Source organism: Condylura cristata, unplaced genomic scaffold (genome assembly GCF_000260355.1).
Source record: "Condylura cristata isolate star-nosed mole 26May11 unplaced genomic scaffold, ConCri1.0 scaffold00005, whole genome shotgun sequence".
Classification (NCBI taxonomy): Eukaryota; Metazoa; Chordata; class Mammalia; order Eulipotyphla; family Talpidae; genus Condylura; species Condylura cristata.
Genome location: NW_004567106.1, coordinates 22,476,366 through 22,498,557, shown reverse-complemented (window position 1 = coordinate 22,498,557; position 22,192 = coordinate 22,476,366). Strand labels below are relative to the sequence as shown.

The 22,192-nt window shown below is 36.7% G+C and overlaps 1 protein-coding gene across 2 annotated transcripts in view; it reads right to left on the bottom strand.

The window, feature by feature from the left end:
* The window catches only part of ITGB8 (integrin, beta 8), an 81,765-nt gene extending 59,876 nt beyond the window's left edge, over positions 1–21,889 (bottom strand). For both annotated transcript variants that reach the window (XM_004676754.2, XM_012720949.1), the window contains exon 1: positions 20,962–21,889. In XM_004676754.2, coding sequence (XP_004676811.1) covers positions 20,962–21,088 — 127 coding nt within the window. In that variant the 5' untranslated portion in view covers positions 21,089–21,889. The remainder of the gene's footprint in view (positions 1–20,961) is intronic.
* Between the last annotated feature and the right edge of the window lie 303 nt (positions 21,890–22,192).

Sequence of the window (22,192 nt, the reverse complement as noted above, 5' to 3'; positions counted from 1 at the left end):
CAGATTAAGTTATTTTAATGCTTCTTAGTTATTTTAATTCTGCATCAAATTGAGTCCAGCTGTGGTTTGATAATAACTTTTCAAATGAAAAAAAATTATATTCTACCTATAATTTATCTATTGATCTATTTATTTATTTATTTATTTTACTGAGGTAACATTAGCATACAACACTGTATATGATTCAGAGCATAGGATTACATCAGTTACCACACCTCACCTGGTTTGGGAACAAAGGTTTCCACAGAACCCCACCATAGTCCATTGTGTCTCCTCTACACTGTGTTTTCCTTATCTCTCCTCTTAAAGTCTCAGTTCTACAGTCAGATTTCCCTTCCTGGAATTTTCCATAAGCCCCAGCAGTATGAAAACTCAAAAGGGATAGATAAAAATACCAAATGTAGGCCCTCCTTGGTGACACAACAGTTTAAAGTGCTAGCTGCAGCCATTTCAGTGAGAGTTCTATTCCCGCCCTGGAGCTGACCCACATGGTGCAGCAGACCTCTCCTGACTTGCCCACTGCTCCCCTTCATCAGTGTACTTCATCAATCAGACTGTTCTGCTCCCAGTCATGTCCCTGTGAGTACTCTCACCACCCCTGCACGTCTGACTTGTACCCTGGTTCTGTATACATAAATAAATAAATCTTTAAAAAAAAAAAGCTCCGGTATTTAGTAATCAATATCATTATCACTAAGAATACTAACATAAAGTACATATTAATAATATTTTTAATATTTCAATTCTAGTTAAAGGTCTTCTATTTTCATTTGCTAAAGATGATTCTAAATATAGTACTTCCTATGAAAATCATTATACCTTTGGGCTCAAGTGGAAATTTTAATTTATAATGAAAAGATTTTTACTTAACTGTATCTTATAGAATAGAAATTTACTTTTCTCTCTATATAAACACCTTAAACTATTTCAACTAATAATTTCCTAGTTTATTTCATTGACTAGAATATGAGTAGGTAGATCTTTATACACATATCAGTTATAAATGCTTTAACTCATAGAGTTCATTGTAGTTCCTAAGAGTATTTTCTCTTACAAAATCATTAGAATTGGTGAATTCATTTAATATTACACTATTTCATGAGCTAATCTATATTGTTTGATTAATTCTTGTTCACAATTCTATTTCCCTCAAGTGACCTCACTTCACTTCCCTTTCAGTGAAACTTCATCACCCCTACCTTGAGTTCACCAGTATGAATTTCACTTTATCTTACTCTTTCCCTTCAAGAAGTGCAAGCTTACAGCTCCCTCTTATTTTCCTTCACATGCTGTAATCCTTATTAGGCTCTACAGCGTCTTCTTTCCCAGTTGTATTCCTTTCAACTACAGAAAAATTCTTTGTGTGCTCTGAAATTCATAGTTCATTTCCATAGGAATTTCTGTTACCCTCAAACTTTCTCTGAATATTCCCTATACTTTCTTGTTTAATAGATACCTAACTTCACTGAGGACATGGCTTTCCTGGCCAACCTCATAAATGATGGCTGATGATTCTCTCGCAACTTTTAAAGCACTGGGCTGGGAGATGGACAGATATCTTCCTTTGTTCTCATTTCTTCTTTCTCCCGTCCCCCATGCCTACTCCTCTTTGGCTTTGACAGTCTTAACACAATTTATGTTATGCATTCTCCCGAATTGCTTCACATACTTAGCAACTCAAGGTGATGCCTTCTCATTTCTAAAAAACTTGATTCCTTACTTACTACCACCCTCTTTAACACTACTCCTCTTACAGTTGGCAGCTTCAGTATGTCTGCAGGTTACCTTTACGATGCTCAGTGCTTAATTTCCTTGTTCTCTTTTCTGCCAATTATTTTGTCCTCCACTCTGATTTAGGTACTTGCTTCCATAGATTAGACCTTGTAATTATCAGTAACTTCCACTCCTCTACAATCTTTCATGTATCACCCTTCTAACCACACCTACTGTCTTTAATTCATTCCTTTTAGGGTCCAGGCAGCAAACATCTGCCATCTCCAGGGTTGTGATCCTCCCACCTATTTCCCATCTCTTTCATCCCTTAATATCCGCTCTTTTCTCTAGTTTACCACAAGTTAACTCTCTCTACCTTCAGAACATTGCTCAAATATCACCTTTCTGAGTAAGGCCTACTCCATGTACTCTATAGGAAGTGATGACTGTCCCTCCCACTCTACTTTTTGTAAGACTTATCACTAATATACCATATATTTACTTATTATAATGTGCTTCTTTTTTATGTTATTTCCCTTTCCCTCAAAAAGTTTGGGACTAATGAGGATAGGACTTCTTTCAAGGTCTTAAAATTTTTATTTTTTCTTTTATTTTAAAGTTTTTCCGAATACCTTGTTTGTATTCCCTAGCCTTTTCTCACCCCCACCCCTCTTAACCACAGAGCCCTCAAGATGATTATTGATGCTTACTAGTTTTTCAAGATGTTTAATTTATTGTCTACTATTTAATATCCAGGCTGCTTCCATGTCCTATTTATTGCAAGAAATGCTGCTATGAACATTGTGAACATATGGATTTTTGTGTTGATGGCTTCATATTCTTTGGGTATATGTCCAATAATGGGATTACTGGGTCATTTAGTATTTCCATTTTTAGATTTTTAAGAAAAATCCAGATTGCTTTCCATAAGGCCACACCCATTCACATTACAACCAACAATATAATAGTGCTCCTTTTTCTCTACATCCTTGCCAATACTTGTATCATTCTCATTGATATGAGATGGTATCTCATTTGTTTTTATTCTGCATCTCTCCTATAAGTAGCTTTGATAAACAATTTTTCACATGTCTGGATATATATTTGGTGTATTGTCTGTTCATACTAACTGCCATTTGATTCAGTATTTTTTATTGTTGAGTTGTGTGCATTTTTTATATAACTTAGATATTAATCCTTTATGAGTTATATATTAGAAACTATTTTCTTATATTAAATGGAGTATCTTTTTAATTGTCTTGTATTTTCTTTCACTGTATTGAGCTTTTTAACTTGAAATAATTCCACTTGTTTATAATAGTTTTTAATTTCCTTTCTATAGGGGTTGAGTCATCAAAATATCTTTATTGTTGATATCATGGAGCATATCATCAAAACTTTATTCTGTGTATTGTATGTTGCAGGTCTTACATCTAAATATTTTTTGTATGTGGGGTTTGCAAGTAATCTAACTTAATTCTTTTATGTGTGAATTTCCCGTTTTTCCAGCACCACCTATTAAAGAGAATTTCATTTCCCCATTTTATGGTCAAAACTGCTTTATCATAGATTAGGTGATGGTATGTTTGTGGATTTTTTTCTGGGCATTTGTTTCTGTTCCATTGACCCATGTACTGATTGTGCACTAATACAGTATTATTTTATTACTATTGCTTTACAGTAAATTTTGAAGTCAGGTAGGATGATATCGCTATTTCTTCCTTATCCTCAGGGTTTTTTTTTTTGCAATTCCAGGGCTTTTATGGTTCCTAATAAATGTCAATATTTTTGTTCAGTTTATTTTGTTTCATTTCAATATTGCTGATGATTTTAATGAGTGTTGTTTTAAGTTTATATGTCATTTTAGACAATAGTTATTTTGATTATATGTATTTACCTATTCCATGAACATGGATATCCTTCCACTTCATATGTCCCTACTTAAACTCCCTTAGTAACATTTTGTAGCTCATGTTGTTAGGTCTTTTACCAACTTTGTTAAATTTATTTCAAGGTATTTCTTTTTTAAGCAATTATATATGGAGTTATGGATTTTTGTATGGTGATTTTATAACTTGCTACTTCGCTGTATTCATTTATTGTTTCTAATAGCTTTTTGGTGGAGCCTTTAAGATTTCCTATATATAATATTGTAGTTTCTGTTTTACTTCCTTTCTGACTTAGATTGCTATTATTGCTTGCTTTGCCTTATAGCTGTGGCCAAAACTTCTAGTACTAAGTTAAACAGAAGTGGTGACAGTGGGCATACTTGCTTTGTTCTGGACCTTAAGGGAAAAGCTTTTCGTTTTTCACCATTGACTATTATTACTTTGGCTGTTGGCTCGTGATCTATGGCCTTTATTCTTTTGTAGTAGGGTCCTGCTGTTCCCATCTTGCTTAGAGTTTTTCATAATTTGGTGCTGAATCTTATCAAATGCTTTCACTAAACCTACTGACATTATCATATAATTTTGATCTTGTGTTGATATGTTACATAAGTGGGTTTTTGTATATGAAATATATCTTTGGTATAAATCCCAGTGTTAGATTTGTTGATTTTTGCATTGATGTTCATCAGAGGTTTGTCTATAATGCTTTTTTTCTTATTTATGGTTTTGGTAATGTTAATGGTGCAGAATATATTAGGAAGCATATTCCTTTGATTTTTAAAAACAATTTGGGCAAAGTGACCATTAGTTCTTCCTTAATATTTTCATATAACTTGTTTTTCAATTATCTGGTTCTGGTATTTTTCCCAGAAATTTTTTATTACTGTTTCAATTTCAATGCTTCTGATCAGTTTGTTTAGTTCATCCATTTCTCCCTGAGTTAGTCTTAGTAGACTATATTATCTAGAAATTTACTCAACTTTTTGAGGTAATTTAATTTACTGGCATATAATTATTCACCATTATCTCATATGATCATTTGTATTTCTGTGCTCTCTGTGGTGATTTCTCCTCTTTTGTTTGGAATTCTGTTGATTCATGTTTTCTTCTCCCCCCACCTCCTTTTTAAATTATTATTAGCCTAGTTATGAGTTTATCTATTTTGTTTATCTTGACAAGGAATCAGTTCTTAGTTTCATTGATTTTTTTTTGTATACTCTTTATAATCTCTTAATTTATTGTAGCTTTTATTTTTGTAATTTCCTTCCTTCTACTAATTTCCGGTGTTGTTTGCTACTCTTTCGCATTACTTTCAGTGTGAGATTATCTTGTTTATTTAGGATTTTTATTTCTTCTTAGTTTGGGCCTGTATTATATTTATCTGCTACCATGAGGCCAGTTTATTGCTATGTCTCATAGATTCTGGTAACTTACTCTTTTTGATAACCTCAGTGTACTTTTAAATTCTTTTTTATTTTCTCTCTTATCCAATAGCTACTAAGCAGCTAGTTGTTTAGTCTCAATGTATTCATAGTTTTTCTTGTTCCTTTCTTACAGTTATACTTTTATGGCCTTATGGTCAGAAAAAATACTGGGTGTAATTCCAGTCTTTGTAGTTTTATTAACAATTGACTTGTGTCTCAAGATATTCCACTGAAAATATTCTATGTGCACTTGAAAAGAGAAAAGTGTATGCAGCAATTTTCTAGGTGGTATATTCTGTAGATGTGTGTTAGACCTATTTGGTCTAGGCCCTCATTTAAGGCTATTGTTTCTTTATTGATTCTTTGTGTTATTTATCTGTCCGTGGTGATAAGTGAGGCATTAATACTCCCTAGCATTATTGTGTTATCAATTTATCTCTCTTGAGTTCTGTTATATGTCTCATGTATCACTGTGCGCCAACATTCACCATAACTATGTCTCATGTATCACTGTGTCCCATCATTCACTGTATATATGACTGTTACTTCTTGTTGTATTAGATTTTTAATCATAATACAGGGTCAGCCCCTATCTATTACTGCCTTTCTTAATTGAAAGTCTCTTTTTCTCAGATATAAGTACAGGGGTGTTCCTGATTTTTTTTTCTCTCTCTCTATTTTTTAGTTGCCATTTCCTTCTATAACTGTCTTCTAGCCTTTTACTCTAAGTCTATGCTTGTCTTTCTTGATAAGGTAAGTTTCTTGTATACAACAGGAAATTGAACTTAGTGCTGAAATCCATTCAGTCCTGCTTCATATTTTGACTACTGAGTTCAGGTCATTTATGTTTAAAATGTTTACTGAGACTTAAGTGTGTACTGAATGTTGTCATGATTTTGTTTCCTGGTTTTGATTTTCTTGTCTTTTTTAAGTTTTGAGGACCTCCTGTTATGTTTTATTGAATTTCCATCTCCATTGTCTTCTGTGTTACTTTTACTAATTTTTGTTTGAGGGGTCTACTGAGGCTGATATATGATGTGCACCTACATGAATAGGTAGACAGCCTAGTCTCTGACTGGTTCTTATGGGCTGCATCATTACTTTCCTCCTCTTCCTCCTCCTCCTCTGTGTTAAGGTGGGCATTCGTGGGCTTTCATGGTAAGTGAGTCAAGTGTCTGCTGCCTCAACATTAGCTATCCTGTTGCTTAAATAATAACCCTTATAGAATCTCTTACATGTGCAACTTGGTGTTGATAAATTCTTCTAGTTTTGCTTTTCACTAGAGTGCCTTACACTTTCTGCTGTCTTGAAAGTAAATCTTAATGCTTAAAAGATTCCATGCTAGAAGTCTTTTTCTTTAAGTACTTTAAATATCTCTTTCCAGTCACTTCATGTTTGTTATCTTTTTCCTGAAAAGTCCTTTAACTGTCTACAGTGTTCCCTTATAGGTTATCCTTTTTTGTCTTGAAGTTGCTAATATTCAGTCATTGACATTAGTTTTAAAGAGTTTTATTATAATGTGTCTTGGTGTGTGTCTGCCTGATTTTTTTTTTTTTTTGGAACTTTGTGTCTCTTGGATCACAACATCTGATTCATTTCCCAGATTAGATGATTTTCAGTAATTATTTCTTTATGTAAATTTTCTATGCCTTTCAAACTTTTTCTCTTTTCCTTCTGGAACTCCCAGAAGGGGTTCTATTTCAATTCTCAAACATTTCTCACAGTATTTTTATTTTCTAAATTATTTTTTCTCTGCATTGTCCTCCAACATTGTGTTTTTAGAGTCATTAATTCTCCTTTGCATCTGTTTATTTGCTGTTGAGACTCTCCATTGTATCTTTCTCAGTTAAGTAGTTTTTAGCTCTGTAATTTCTAGATGTAGTTGCTTCATATTTTCCTTATCTTTATTCTGTTGTTGGTTTATATCCAGTGTTGTTTTTTATGAATTCCGAAAGTGTTGCCAGAACTGCTATCCTGGACATCCTTTCTCTCATGCTTTCAGCTCTGCTAGGTTAAGTCTTCTTTCATTTTTTCCCCCTTTGACAGTTAAGGTATCTTCTGTCTTTTTATGAGTTGTAATAGGGATATTGCTTTTCAGATTACTTTCTTTGCACCTGTTGAAGTTATCTGAGGTCTGCAACCAGTGTGTGGTAGTGAGTTTAAAAGAAGAGCAAGACGGCAGGGCGCCAGTGGATCATTTCCATTAGACAAAGCAACCTGGTCTTCCTCCTGTGCTTGTGTATCAGGGTGTTAGGTGTGGCTCCAGAGTGACCCCCTTCCCTGGGTCAGCTCTTCAGGAGCTCTTTGGGCTCTTAGATTTGCTTATAGTCTTGTGTCTATGTCCACGTTAAGCTACTTTAATGCACTAGATGTAGTGCTGGGCACAGATTATAGTTTTTATGGGTTGGAATATGTTTTCTTTTCTTTTCCAGCACAGAACTTTGTCCTAGGTGATTGCACCTAGTATTGATAGGTGTCTGAGATCTAGTTTCTTCAAGTATTTCTGTTTTGGTTTTAGCCTTGGAATCAGGGACAGCAGGTGTTTTGAATTCTCAGCCTGGGTTTCAAGTAGTAGCTGTGTTTATAAGGAGACCCAGGGCCTCTAATCTGCTTCTCTGTACCAATTCAGGTTCCCCTTGTGGAATATTGCTCCTTCCACACACTGTCTCTGGATGTTCTGCACTGCTCCGCAATACTTCCATATAACACTTTTATCCCCCAATAGTTTGTCCCTGAATTTTGCCATTTGGATATCCCTAATATACTCATTTAATACATTAATCATTATACTTCTGTTTCTCTTATATTTACAAACTCCTTTAAGAGTTTCTCCAATAGTTAAAAACAATGGCAGTAATCTTAAGGAAATAAAGTACAAGATATACCACCTTCATTTATGTTGGTGTGTTTTGTAACAGTCTCTAGCAATCTACTGCACCTAAAATGATAAGCCATGTATATAGTAAAATCCAAGTAGTTAAAGCCTTCAGCTAATGAGAACTCTCGACTCTAATTATATTTAAGTACAGGAAAATTTAAAACTAAATATTAATATTTGGAAGAGAATTTGAAGATCTATCTTGGTGCCAGGATACATTTCACTTTTACCCTGTCTGATTCCAAAGAAGTCTAAAGCTCTGCAGGATTTAGCACAGATCACCCACTCAGCCCCACCTCACGGTCTTCTACTGTGTGCTCACACAGCCCCCAAGCTCAGCTCTCCCACCCACAGGCTATCTTATATCTTCTCTGCCTCCACAACAACTAGTATAATGCCAAATGCACAGCACTGGTGCTCAAGCAATACTTTTAGATTTATTGATTGAATGATAACTTTGAGACTTTCCTCAAATATAAAAGAAAGTCTGAATGAAATACTTGCCAAGTCAGGAACTTTTCAACTTAAGACTTTCAAGAGTCAAAATATGAATGCTGTGAAATTTAATTGGACACTAACTTTCATATACACTCTAGGTATTCAATATTTTACTATTAGCCATTTTTTTAACCTCATGGAGATATCTATTAGTATTGTTAAAAAATTTCTTGACTAGGAAGAAGGGGATGTTAAAAATGTGGTCAGAGACCACAGGATGTGATCATTTGGGATATAGAGCAGGGAACTTGATTTCTTAAGGAATTCTGTAGTTACCATCATCTAAATGACATTCATCTACCCATCAAGTATTCAGCAGTTATTTACTACCTGCTTTAACTATGGCTTTGTGCAAGGCTTTAAGATTAGGACAACTGACTTTAGAGAAATGGCAAAAACTGCCATATGACAGAATTTAAAATATGTGCTTTGAGAAGGAATAGGCAGATTTCTGTGGCAGCAGAGGACAAGAGGATCTCACCTAAAGGGGACACAGGCAGAGTCAGAGAATGTTTCCTTCAGGAATTTGCCAGGTTGTTTTATAACATGATTACATTTCTATTCTGCTTGACTCCCAAATAACCTACTGCTTGCTAAAAATCACATGGTATTGTTAGGTGGTTATTGAGCATTAGCCCATTTGGTTTGATCACTAAAAGCTAGTGAAATAGCAGCAACCCATTAAGTCATCCCCAACATCCAGCACCGCACAACTAATCTTTGTTATCCAAATCTATGCTTTCTAGTCAAGTTTTCCTTAGAGTTCATCTCTTTGTCTTTCAGCACTAAACAATCTCTTGCACATCTAGTACTTCTGCTAAAGACCCTCAAGCTACCTTTAAAAATATACAGTCAATTATGGCAAGGCAAGAGTGGCTCTCCACCCTGCCAGGCCCACCCTGCAGATCTCTGAGTGTGCAGAGATTATTCAGCTTACCTTTTCCTTCTGAGCTGGATGCTCAGGACTATTCCCAAACAAATGACAACCCTTCTCCAGACTGTCTTCTGTGCACTTACATGCATGAGTATCTATGGCCACTATTTTTTTTTTGTCCCAAAAACCCTAAACCATACAGATTCCTGCCACACTTCACCTTTGCACATCAACAATTTAGAAAGCAGATGAATAAAGTTCTTTTTCCAAGTACTTTATGGATATATCAGTTAATGGAATATCATCTCATATTCTGGAATTTGAGATATCCCTTCTAATATTTTGGATGTAGTGATTCACTATATGCTGGTCAATTTCCATTAACATGCCTTGTATTATCAACTAATTCAGTCCATTCTCGGCAACTGGACCACCTACTATGTAGCATACTCAAAGCCCAAGAAAGGTAATTTGTATTATGAAGGGCAGAGCTCTTGGGAACCCAAATTCCTTCTGATAAGTTCATACATAGGAGTGCCTGTATATGAGAAGGGAGATTCTAGAATTTAAATAATTCCATATTTAATGATATTTTCTGGTTATTTATTTGTCTTCTTGTCAATAAGGACCCTTAACAAATATTCTAAAGTGGACTGACCATTTGCTATGTCCTCGGCCACTCTGGCTGCTTTATATAACTTGATGAACCAATTCTTGTATACTTAACATAGGGAAAGAAGCCTCTAATCTTCCCAAAGGACCATGCAAACCCCAATTACACACATTGTTTTTATTTGTTTGTTTAAAAACTTAAGCCCAAAAGGAACTGATAATTACCCCATGTGTGAAAAAGACCCCTATGCCATCAGGGCAGTATTTGAGAAGTCTCTCCTGTGGAGAAGAGGGGTGTAACATCCTGTGACAGTTCAAACATCACTACATTGCTAAGTAATTCAGTCATAAATACCATTTCACTTTTTTTTTTTGAACCACCAAATCAAACACATACTTAAGAGGCAGAATTTGTCCCCAGAACACTGATAGCTAACTTCATGCTCAGTAGTTGATTTCTCTACCAGCAGTTGCATCATCAGATAATTTGCCTGACCTCTCTTCTCACAGAGCAGTGATCTCTGGCATCAATGCTATGCAGACCTCCCAGTAACTAAGGGTCAGCCTGAAGATGTATATCAACACCAAACTGGGGAACTCTGGGCCTCATTCTCCAGCTATGCTGTGCCGCCTTTAACAGGCACAGGTATATGCTCCAACCCTATCAGGTGTCACTGAACAAGGTGTGACCTTGGATTCTTCAAAAGGGATCAAACATGCTAGGGGCAAAAAACTCTGAACTGAGGACTAGTACTAATAACACTTGTCCTCATATTTCCATTATCAAGTTCAGAGATTTGTAGTTCTATACATGGGCCCTCACTTTAGGCAAGTGGTTTGAAATGCTTGTAGTTGAAATACTTATCAAGAGCCATTTTAACCAGAATTCAAACTGTCTAAAATTGATTCCCTGCCTGAGTGCCTTTTTTCAGTCAGTTAGTCATCTTCCAGATAAATTCCCTTGGCACTTGAGACCCATCTATCATTTTTAAAGAGTTTTATTCTGCAAATTATGGTTCACTTGTGTTCAAGTACCATAAAAATCCAAACCAAATGCACAAAGACAATGGAGCAATACCTTGGGAGGTATGCCTTGTACTGCAAAAGAGACCGGCATAGTAATTTTTCTGCCAATAATACAGTTCTGCTACAACGAGTTCTTTGTTTCTAACTAGAACAGCCAGTTCTACAGCAATCCCTGCACACCCCAAAACTTTCCTGCATTCTTTATTCTACTGCAGTTAACAAATAACTTAACACCACAAGGCAAAGCCAGCTTGCCCTCCTAACCCCACTCTAGCAGACAACTGGAAATGACTTTCCCTAGTTCAGCACTCCTTAAGGTACCGCTTGTTAATCTAGTCCTGCAGAATATTAAAATTTTAAATTCTTTATTTTCTTTATTCAACCATAAATGGCAATTCTTCATTTCCTATGGTCAAAGCTTGCCACCCAATTCCTTTTCTTACCCAGTATCTATAACAGTGGCTATGGAATAATACTAAATCAATAACCTCTACTGAAATCAAGGCAAAATGCTTGTACTTAGCATAATGCTTATAGTTCACTTCCAAGGCTAAGACCCTAGTACCATATGTATATGTGGAATAACAGCACCTCAGCTGTGCATTTTACCATTGGCAGATTTTGAAATATCAGCTTTTCCTGTCCTGAAAGAAAGTTGTGTCTAAAGCCACACAAAATATCCCTGACAATCATTCACTTGCCACCACACATACCTAATAAGATATATTTACTTAGCTTAAAATAATGCATATTGCTTGAGTGCTGACATGTTTCTAGTCTTCCATTCTCTTGCCTTCATTATCAGCTTTTCCCTATGCTTCCAATCCTGGTCTTTGCCAAGAACTTTGGCTTAAACTAGCTGTTGGAGGCTCCTCTGGTTCCTTACTCAATACTACCTGGAGGCTGAGAATTTTGGGCAATTCTCTAGAATAATCAAATGTCGACAAAACTGATCTGGAATGATGGCTCTGTCTTTGACAAACGTACAGTAGTTGTTGATTAAAATAAAACAAATCCACTTAGGACAGAGAGATAACACCTTTGAAAGCACTATGGTTTATATTAGTTAACTTATTGATAAGGAGTCATTTAAGGCAACTTTAAGACCTTATGTGCTATTATAGAATATAAGCTTTTAAAACTTTAAATAATAACACTCCAAATAAAATCATATTTTAAAAATATCTTAAAAGTGTACACTCTCACACACACATTTCCAAAAGACCACTGAAATGTAACATTGAGATTTTAGTTTAATGATCTTACTCTTATTTCCTAAGCTGATTTTAGTTAAGAACCTTTTAAAATAACTCAGGAAAGATCAGTTGAATATATCTGTTTAATATTAGTAGTTTCCTACCAAGAATCAATTCAAGTAATTTTGTTGAAAGGTAAGACTATTTTAATTAAATTATAAAATCCCAATGGAAACCATTTTGACTTTCCTTACAGTTTTCTTTGATATGTAAATTATACTAATTTACTTACTGTGAAAACAGAAAGGAGGTCACATTAAAATTGATTTTTAAATTGAAAAATCACCCTTTTAGTCCCTGAAGGCATATGGCAAGGTTTCTTGTATATATTCATTCATTTATAGATATTAAATATATGCTAGCTGAAAAATTGAATCAAATGTGGCTAATTCATGTCAGCAAAATGTTCTTTTCTGTGACATGTTTTAAATTAATTGGAGGGAAATAAAAAGTGAAACTAAATTTAAAGTATGCATACAGTAGACACTTACTATAACACTATTTGCAAGAAAATAGAATTCAGAGTCTGTACACATCTAGAGTTTACCCAAAGGTATTTAGTCACCAACATATAAAAGCACCTTGACATGAAGTTGTTTTTCATACACAGTGATTTCTGGTGTCTACACTGTTACCCTTCATAACATTTAAATTACAAGACTACCCTACCCCCTACATTTTTCAAGGTTAAGAGCAAGAGTGCAAATGGTGGTGAGCTCAGCAAAATTAAATATTTAATAGTTACAAACTACAATAAGAAATCCTCATGCAAAATAAGGTCTGTTTTCCGAACTTGATATACACTAGGAATGAACTAAGAAACTAGGTCTGAACTTAGAATTTCAGACTTTAGATCATATTAGTCTTTAGATTTCTAATTGGGAGAATATGACAGGATGTGAAGCTTTGACCCTCCAGCCCTTGATTGCCTCTTGATCTCTCACTTCTAGTTGATTTCTACATGAAGTAGTGGGGTCATCTGCCTGCACACTCCAGCCTGCTTGCCCAAGCTCTGTTTACTCCCCATTTCCTAGAGTTTGGCATGTGGTCGAGATCGTCTACCTATAACATAGCCCTGAAAATCATTTGGGGATTTTTGGGGCAAAGAACTATGGAGATGATACAGAAGAGAATTGAGGACTCTGGAAAAGTATTACATGTATTCCTTGCCTGAGGAGGCAGCCAGAGTGGGGGCTCATGAAGGCCCGGTGTAGGAATACTTCTCACCCCTGCAAGATTATGAATGCAGAATCAAACCCACAAAGGTCTGTACTGGTTCCATTACTTATTAGGTAAGAGATTGAAGAAGATATTCAGTGTCTCTTTGGTTAGGGGTTATAAAATAGGGGTAATCAGTATGTATCTTAGAGGATTGAAAGTATTAGAAGATATATTGTCACATTATGCCTTCAGGAGGGCATCTGGCATAGAGAAAATGCTTCAAAATTATTAACTACTATTATTCTTTCAATTCCAGAACCCAGGAAAGTGCCTGACATAAAACTATACATGCATACAGAAAATATGATTAAATGATAGTTGAATAGATTGGAATAATTGGTCTTTCATTCCTTTTTTAGTATTTAGCTAAATTTGGCCACAAATTCCTATTCATACAATCTAAGTAGAAATGAGCTTTAAAATACAGATGGAGGGTAAAAGACCAGGATTTTTTCATACTAATTATCAATATGGAGATAGTAATTATTACAGAAATATGAAACAAAATAAGCTTATAACAAGTAGATTAAAAATACTGTCTCTGTTTTGATCTTTGCTTAAGATTTGCCTAAAAAAATCAAGAGACTGGTTTTGGAGTGGATGGGAAAGCAGACGCAAGTGCCTTTTTACATTATTAGACCATTTAGAGTGGAAGCCACATTTAAAAGAAAATTGTATTTCCTCAGGTCCACATTCTACTGCAGGTTAAAGCTAACTGGGACTTCTTTGCTGAGCTGTCCAATTTCAAACTGATCCTGTTGCCCTAACTTTATTTAATGAATCATTTAACTACAAATGGTTTATTAGGAACTCTTGTGTGTCAGGAAATAGAAACCAAAACAATGAGTTTCTCTAAAGAAGTAACCGGTGGATGTGAAAATAGGATAGTAACAGGAGCCACTGGGTTAGGCATGCAGTGTTCTGAGGGGGATCTGCCTACCATGTAGGGGAGCCCCAATACAATGGGAGCCATGAAAGTTTCTAATTAGGGAGGTTCAATATGGACAGATTTTTGAAATAATGGAGACTGATTATGATAGTCATAGAATAAAGGTTAATTCAGGCTTTCTCTATCCTGCCGGCATTGTATTTAAAAAAGGGTATGAATTTCAGAGACACTTAAGTACAAAGAGTTGATGCTAATAAACAAAAGCTTTCATTTTTCTTTATTCATCTTAACCTGGTGTAACCACCTATTATCATCTTGTTACCCCTTGAATGCCTCACAAAACTTACTCATAGCTATCTAAGTAAGAATTTGATAATCTTTAATAAAAAGGAAAAAAAAATCTTATTACTGCTATCAGCTTGTAAACACATATCTCCCTTTCCTCCCACCACACACACATATTTTGTCCAGGAGTAACTATAGGAAAGGTGGTGAAATGCTTTCTCTGGACTATAGAAAGAAAATGTTCAAGAAGTTTAATGTCATCATGTAAGAATGGCCTCTCTGACTATTCTGTATATAATAGCAGCCTACCCCAATGCCTTCCAGGTAACGTCCCTCATTCTGTTTTATTTTTTCTTCTTTGTATTATCTATATAGCTCATACACATAAACACACGTATACATCTATGTGTATCACACATATATGTGTATTGCACATACATATACAAGCACACAAGTATAAATACACATATGTTTCTTCAATTAGAATGAAAGCATCATGAGAGCAGGAATTTTGTTTTGCTGTCTTCTGTATTCCCAGAGTTTAAAACAGAGCTTGTGATGTCTCAGCATCAAACTTCTATCTGAAGAGACAGACTCCCTCACACTGTTCTTTTCCAAAGTAGCCCTGAAGAACAGTCGTCGTAAAGAAGAGTGCTAAGAAGAGCTGTTCAGCTATAAAGTGGTGACCAGAGACTACATCATCAGCATTCATAACTGCAACCATGGAGTTCACTTAAAAAGGCATGCCCTTGGGTAATCAGAGATATGGAAATTTGCTAAAAGATGGGACTCCATAGTGATACAAGTTTTCACAAAGATGTCCAGATCAAATAAATAAGGATTTTCCCATAAAGTACCCCAGAAAACTTGAGGATCAAGATTTCCTAAACAGCTTAGTGTTGGCTGCCCATGGATCTCTCAGGATTTTAAAAACTCTTCAGAAAGTTAGTGTGCCCTTGAACACATGATTTGGTTGGTTTCTTCCTCTGTTATTTCTCTCTTATAACCACAAGTCGGACAGACTTATAACACACTCAAATCCAATGGGAGGTAGTTTATACTCCAGGTTACTCTGACAAAATGTCTTTCTTTTTCCCTGTCTATGAAAACAGTCATAGTGATATGTACTTAAGATGATTTCAGAATATCTGGGGACTATGACAGGGGATAACCATATCCCTAATACATAATGCTCAAAAAAAAAAAAAAACCATATAGGATTAATTCAAATCTGAATGAATAAAAAAAATCACAGCGAATGTGTTAAATATTTTTTCATATTTATAATAAATGCATAAATACCTTTATTATTTTGTCTTCTAGATGAAGGTACTGTTATTGTCCCATAAATATAATAGAACTTGTTTCTTTAGTTCATCTGTTTATTACAAAGACAAGAGAGACCGCTAGAAAATAAATAAATCCGTGTCTTGGATGAAGAGAAAATCAATCTGATGACAAAATAATGAAGAAACTTATTTATTCTTTCATTCAGTCAACAAATGTATATTGAATACCTTTTACATAGCCGATATTTCCATAGCTGGAAGAGAACCATACACCTTCTCTCATGAGCTACAATCTAATTGCTAGCTTGGGAGAAGTGAAAAGCAGTAAACAAGCACACAAACAGAGACTACATCAGGGATGCTAAAGGCTATAAAAGAAAAAGATGTAGGATAAGTGGACCAGATAGTGTTGGTGAAGAGTATAGAGAAACCTTACTGATTTTGAATAGACATTTGGAAGAATTGAGGGAGAAGAAACCAGTAAGATATTTCATGGAAACACATTCCAGCACAGGAGGTGAGGTCAGGCAGTCCCCTGAAAAACTGTAGCGTTCTGCATTAAGTAGTGATAGAACTGGAGACACATTTCTAAAAGGTTAAGTCTGGCTGAACTATGGAGCAGGAAAGTCAGTTCAGTAAGCATTCAAGAGCTTAAACAAAAATGGTATGGACCTGGGCAGTGACAGTGGAGTCGTGAACTGGCAAAGAAATCAAGAGTGCTATTAAAATGTTCTCCTACGTGACTGAATTACCTCTTGAGATAAAGAAGGGTGCAAATGGAGCATGCTTGAATGAGAAAATTGGGAATATGGTTTTGAATACATTAGGGCTGATTTTGTCTTTCGATATACATTGGAGATGTTGAATAAAAGCTTTCTATACTCTGAGATGAGATAAGGAGTCAGAATTGGAGTTTTCAACATAGAAATGGTATTTAAGGCTCCAGACTGAAATTGTCTAACTGAAGATTCTGAGAAAGCCCAAGAACCAGTCCTGGACCACTCTTACATTTGATGGTTGTAACAGAAGGAAGAACCAGTCCTGGACCACTCCTACATTTGATGGTTGTAACGGTGATGGGGAAGAAGCCAAACCCAAGAGAATATGGGTCCTGGAAGCAAGAAGCACTTAGAATAAGGTAGCGGTGAACAATATTAACTCTCTGCCAGGATGACAGGTCCAGCAAGATGAAGGCTATGAATTGGTCATGGGACATGGCAATGGGGAGGCCACTCTAACCTTTCCCTTACTGCTAGATTTATTGAGGTAAAACCAACATACAAAAATAGCGTATGTTTAAGGCATGATGATTTGTTACTTGTTTGGCAAAATGTTTACCAAAATAAGGTTCATTAAAACAACCTTTACTCTATATAATAATAATTTTATTGTTTAGTGTTACTTTTATATGTTATATAAAACATTAAAACTCCACTCGTAGAGTGACTTTCAAGTATATAATTCCATATTGTTACTTATAGTTAGATCATTAGATCCTGGAGTTTATTTAACTCATAACAAAAAGTGTATACCCTTTTAGCAACATCTTCTTATCCACCTCACAGCCCCCAGGTGACCTTGATCTTAATAGAGTGGTATAACTTCAGCACAAAAGAAAAGCCCCACTGTTACAGATTTAAAGAGAAAGTAGAGAGAATTGGAGAGAGCAAACTTGGACAACTCTTTCAAGGACTTTTGCTATAAAAAGTAGTGAGAAACAGAATGAGAAATATTACAGCATGTATGGATAGGTATATACTATAACTCATAGAGAGGAGGAGAACTGATGTTGCAAGAGAGAGTGAGGACAAGACTCAAAGAAGGTGTATTTGCTGTGGTTCCACTGGAATTAAATAATTAACATTTGTCTAGGGAAGTAAAGTTATTCATGCTATTTCTTCTTTGTATATATACATACTAAAAAGCAGTTTTATGTGCATACTTTTAAGAAAAATATTTTTAATGGAACCATAATAGAATCAATGGAAAGTAAATAGCATAAACTGCCTTAGTCAGTGCTTGACTAGTTTCTTCCAAACACCTCCCTTTAAAGACTGTGAATATTCTTGTGGCCCTTAATTTCAGTAAAATAATTCATGTTGTGAGATTTATGACAGAATGTTTCTCCTCCAGCAGTATTTGGACTTACTGAAATATTTTAGAGTAAAAGATGAGATATCTGATTGAAATCAGCTGGGAAAAGGAGCTTAACTGGGTTGGTGAGGCAATGTCAGCCTTGAGTTGATGGTTGATGAAGCTGGGTGATGGATGTATGGTTGATTCTTTATGCCATTCTCTCTGCTTTAGAATGTGTTTGAAAATCTCCGTAATAAAAGGAAGGTTAAAAAAATTAAACACACAGTCAATACCCAGCTTAACCCAAAGGAATCCATTAAATAGTGAAACTGCAGACAATTTGGTTAACAGGTAAAGTATGGAGGTGCAGAAATTTTTCTGGCATTTCTCAAATCATATAGCTACTTTGCTTTTATATATAAACACAGATGACTTTCTAACGGATCAGGACATATCCCATTTCTTTAAAATAGGACTAATTTTGATGCTTAGTTACTGTGGCAATAATTTGGAAGACTGGCTTTTTAAAAATGGAATCTACTTTCTCTTAAATATCATCTCACTTTTAGTGAAGCATAAATATTTCTGAGAACGCTTAGGTCATGAATGAACTCTTGAGATGAAGCAGTCCTACACTTGATAGCCATGTTAATCCACTTGATTGTTTTTAAAAGAATAGTTGAATTAATGTACGGAAGTTTCATTGCAATAATGCTGCTTTTTAAAGAGAAATAGTAATTAATGAATTTTTTTTACTCATATTACTATGTAATGATACAGGTAAAAGTGATTTTTAATCATTAAGAACTAGCAAATATAACAGCACAATGTTGTTTCATTAACTCTTCAAATATTAACCACTAGGTATTCTTTAGTGTCTCTCATAAATCATTAACTATTATATGGTGTCATTGTTTCTCTGTCAGAAATTTCCACCAAGGGAGGATGAAAAACGAACTATCCAGTTTTTTTTTATTTTCTAGATCAGAAATACATTCAGATTTTATTAATAATACCCCTTCTGCTCACTGTATTTGGAACCTATAAAATCTACATAAGATATTAAGCCCAAAGTCAGCAGTGGAGTTTATGGTTTCTTATATGGCTTTATTGCCATCCATTTCCTTGGTGTAAACTACTGAGCAAGGGAACAAGTTTTCTTTTGTAACTGATACCTAAATTTCTTTTCTCCTTTAAGCATCTAATTTGCACTGTGAAGACATATAATTTGAGACTTGCAGCTATATCACCAAAGTCCAACAGTTTACGCAGATCTCTAATTTTCTGAGTTATACTGGCTATAATTTAAATTTTTTGCATGTTTTTAACTGCAATGCAGACCAGTATACATCAGAAACCTTTGTACATTGACAGCAACTTGGGAAAAGGATGCCTTGTTCTGATTTCAGATAAGCTTTCCCTTTTTAAAACTGCAGGTGCAGAGAGCCCATTCATACCAGTTATAGTCACTGAATGGAAATAAAATGTTATTACATGAGAACTTGACTGATCTTTGCATGCATAATGAATATTAAAAATGTATTATTATTAGCAAATTCTAGAGGCAAGTAGTACTTTATCCTTTGTCCATGTATTGGGAATAAAATATGCCCTGTTAACAAAAGTTTTGGTTATTTTACTCATGTGCATATGTTAACTAAATCTAGAAAAATAGTGTCAGTTATTAACACAGGATGGAATTATGTTTCATGAAAAGTCTGCTAAAACAAAATGAATGTTTCATATGAGACCATTTATAATGAATGTGGCCTTCTCTTTGTCATTTCACTTATTTTAAAATTGACATTTAAACCCAAAAAATTATCACAAGATGCAAACTGAGTAAATCTCTTTGAAATAAATATTTGACAGCTACATATGCAACTATTTGTTGAGGCTGGCTAGATGCTTCTGTTGTAAATCCTATTTATTAGGTAAACTCCTTGGCAGTTTTAGCTAGTGTCAGGCAGAAACTTGGCACATCAATTCAAAGCATAGGAGTATATTTTAGTCAACAAAATAATTATAACTTTCCTTGACCTGGAGCAGTCAAAGACATTCTCTAAAAGAATTTAAGGGCAACATGATACATATGGCAGTGATCACTGCATTGGTAAAACCAAATAGTCTGTATTTAAATCAATAAGTACTTGTTCTAAATTGATGATTATTACTATTACATTATATTTTACTGCTTGCTAAAAATTTAGTGCTCACCCTACAATTGCTTATAATTCTAACACCTTTTTATGCATCATTTGACTTGAATGATTCTTTATGATTTAGTGAGGACAAGCATGATCTTCATTTCACAGATGAGGACAATAAACTTTATAGGAACTATCCTCCCGAAGTAAGGTAATTCTGTCATAAGTAGCTTTCCTGTACCAATAGTTGTGAATCCTAGTCCAGGGTTGTGTTTCAGGGTCTCACTCTCAAGGGTCAAATTCAGTGAACCATCGGTTAGCCAAGAATATTTTTTAATTAAAAAAGAAAAAGGTGACTTAAGAGTAATTCATTCAGACTGAACACTATGGTAGAAGAAATTTGTGTGCTTAACGTTCCTATTTTTTTTAAAATGGACTCAAAACCGGAAGATGCCACCCATCACATCATTTGATCTTCAGCCTGCAGACAAGTGCAGGTTGTTAGTAGACCTAAATTCTAGAAAGATGGGGAGCATCTTCAAGGAGCCCTTCAAGGATAATGCTTTTAAATATGGTGCAAACCCTCTACACATTGACTTCTGTAAATTCAACCCCAACTTCTACTAATATTCCTTAACACCAAGAACAACACAGGGGTTCTCCTCATACAAATTAGTTGTTGCTGCCATTCCGGGATGGAAAAACTTGACACCTGGCCGCCCTCAGGTTGCCTGCGGAGGAAGATGCTGTCACAAACCAACCCTTCTGAAGATCTCAAGGCAGAGTGAGGCCGACTCCGGACCACCTATCTGGCCGGGATGCTCTTCATGACAGCCCAGACCTTTGGGGTAGAGAAGAAAACAAAAGGAAACAAAACAACTTACCACTTTGGCCCAGTCCAAGTACAACTGAAAACAGCCAGGCCGCCCGGAGCAATGGGGCAGGACCTCGCCGGCAGTTTTGCAGGCAGACAAATGCGGCAGTAAATAAAGCCTGGGCCAAGCGGCACATAATGTAAAGTAGCCCGCACCGCGCTCACAGCCTGGCTGTTATCCGGTTGCGCACTCGCGCCTCCCTGGCACCTGGAGACCGGCGGGGCAAGAGGCGCTAGGAAGTTTTCCGCAGGCGGGGTAGGAGGACGCCGCGCTTCGGGACAAGTGGTGCAGGTACGCGGGCCGGGGCACCGCTCGGCATCTCAGGGCCCCAGCGGCCCTCCCAGTTCGCGCAGCGGGTCCCGGAATCTCCGCTAGAAGCACCTCCTTCGACGGCCAATGGCCCGAGGCGGCGGCTCGAGCGAGGGCTCTGCAGCTCGCTCTGGGACAAAGAAAGGAGCTTTTGTTTCTCTCCAGTCGGTGGGGCTTCTGCTGCATAAATCAGCTTAGCGAAGAGCCAAACACAATCAACCCAAACAAAGCCCGAGGCTGGGGGGGAAAACCAGCCTAAATGTACATTCACTGGGTGATGCTACATCTGTGGGAGGGGACGCCGGCAAGATCGAAGAGGGAAAAAAGTCGATGCACATCAGTCAGCGCGAGACTTCCACAGGTGGACAGGGAGATCAGCTCTACTTAGTTGCAGTTTTGCAGTCCCGTCAGCTGAGAAGCGGGCAAAGTCGAAGCCGCAGGTCTTGGCTGGTGAGGGAGGAAGCTCTTGGTGCCAGCAGCCTCGGAAGGCGTCTCCCTGAGTCCTAGAAGCCCCCGCCGGAGTCCGCAGACCCAGAGCAAGGCATCACAACTCCCCGCTCGGCCGGGAGTGGAGCGCACCGCTCGAGCGCAGGAGGGGAGGTTCCGCTAGGGTGCAGGAACCCGATCTCGAGGGGCGGGAGCTTCTTGCCCCGGTCCTTTGGCCCCTGAAAAGGACTCAGGCGTCCCGCCGTCCAGAGCCCGAGCAGCTGGCGTGCTCTGGAGTGCTCCCGACAAGGATGCAAAGGAGGCGAATCCGGCGAGGGGCGGGGAGCAGTAGTCCTGCCCTGGGCCAGTTGGGTGGGTGGGGGGCTCCCTAAGTGCGGGGTATTTAGGCTCGTTCAGGGCCTCGAGTTGCTAGGAAACCTCCCCACGCTACAGAGCGCCTAGCCCCCGCTGCCTGGAGCGCCGCGGTGGCTCCTAGAGGCAGCAA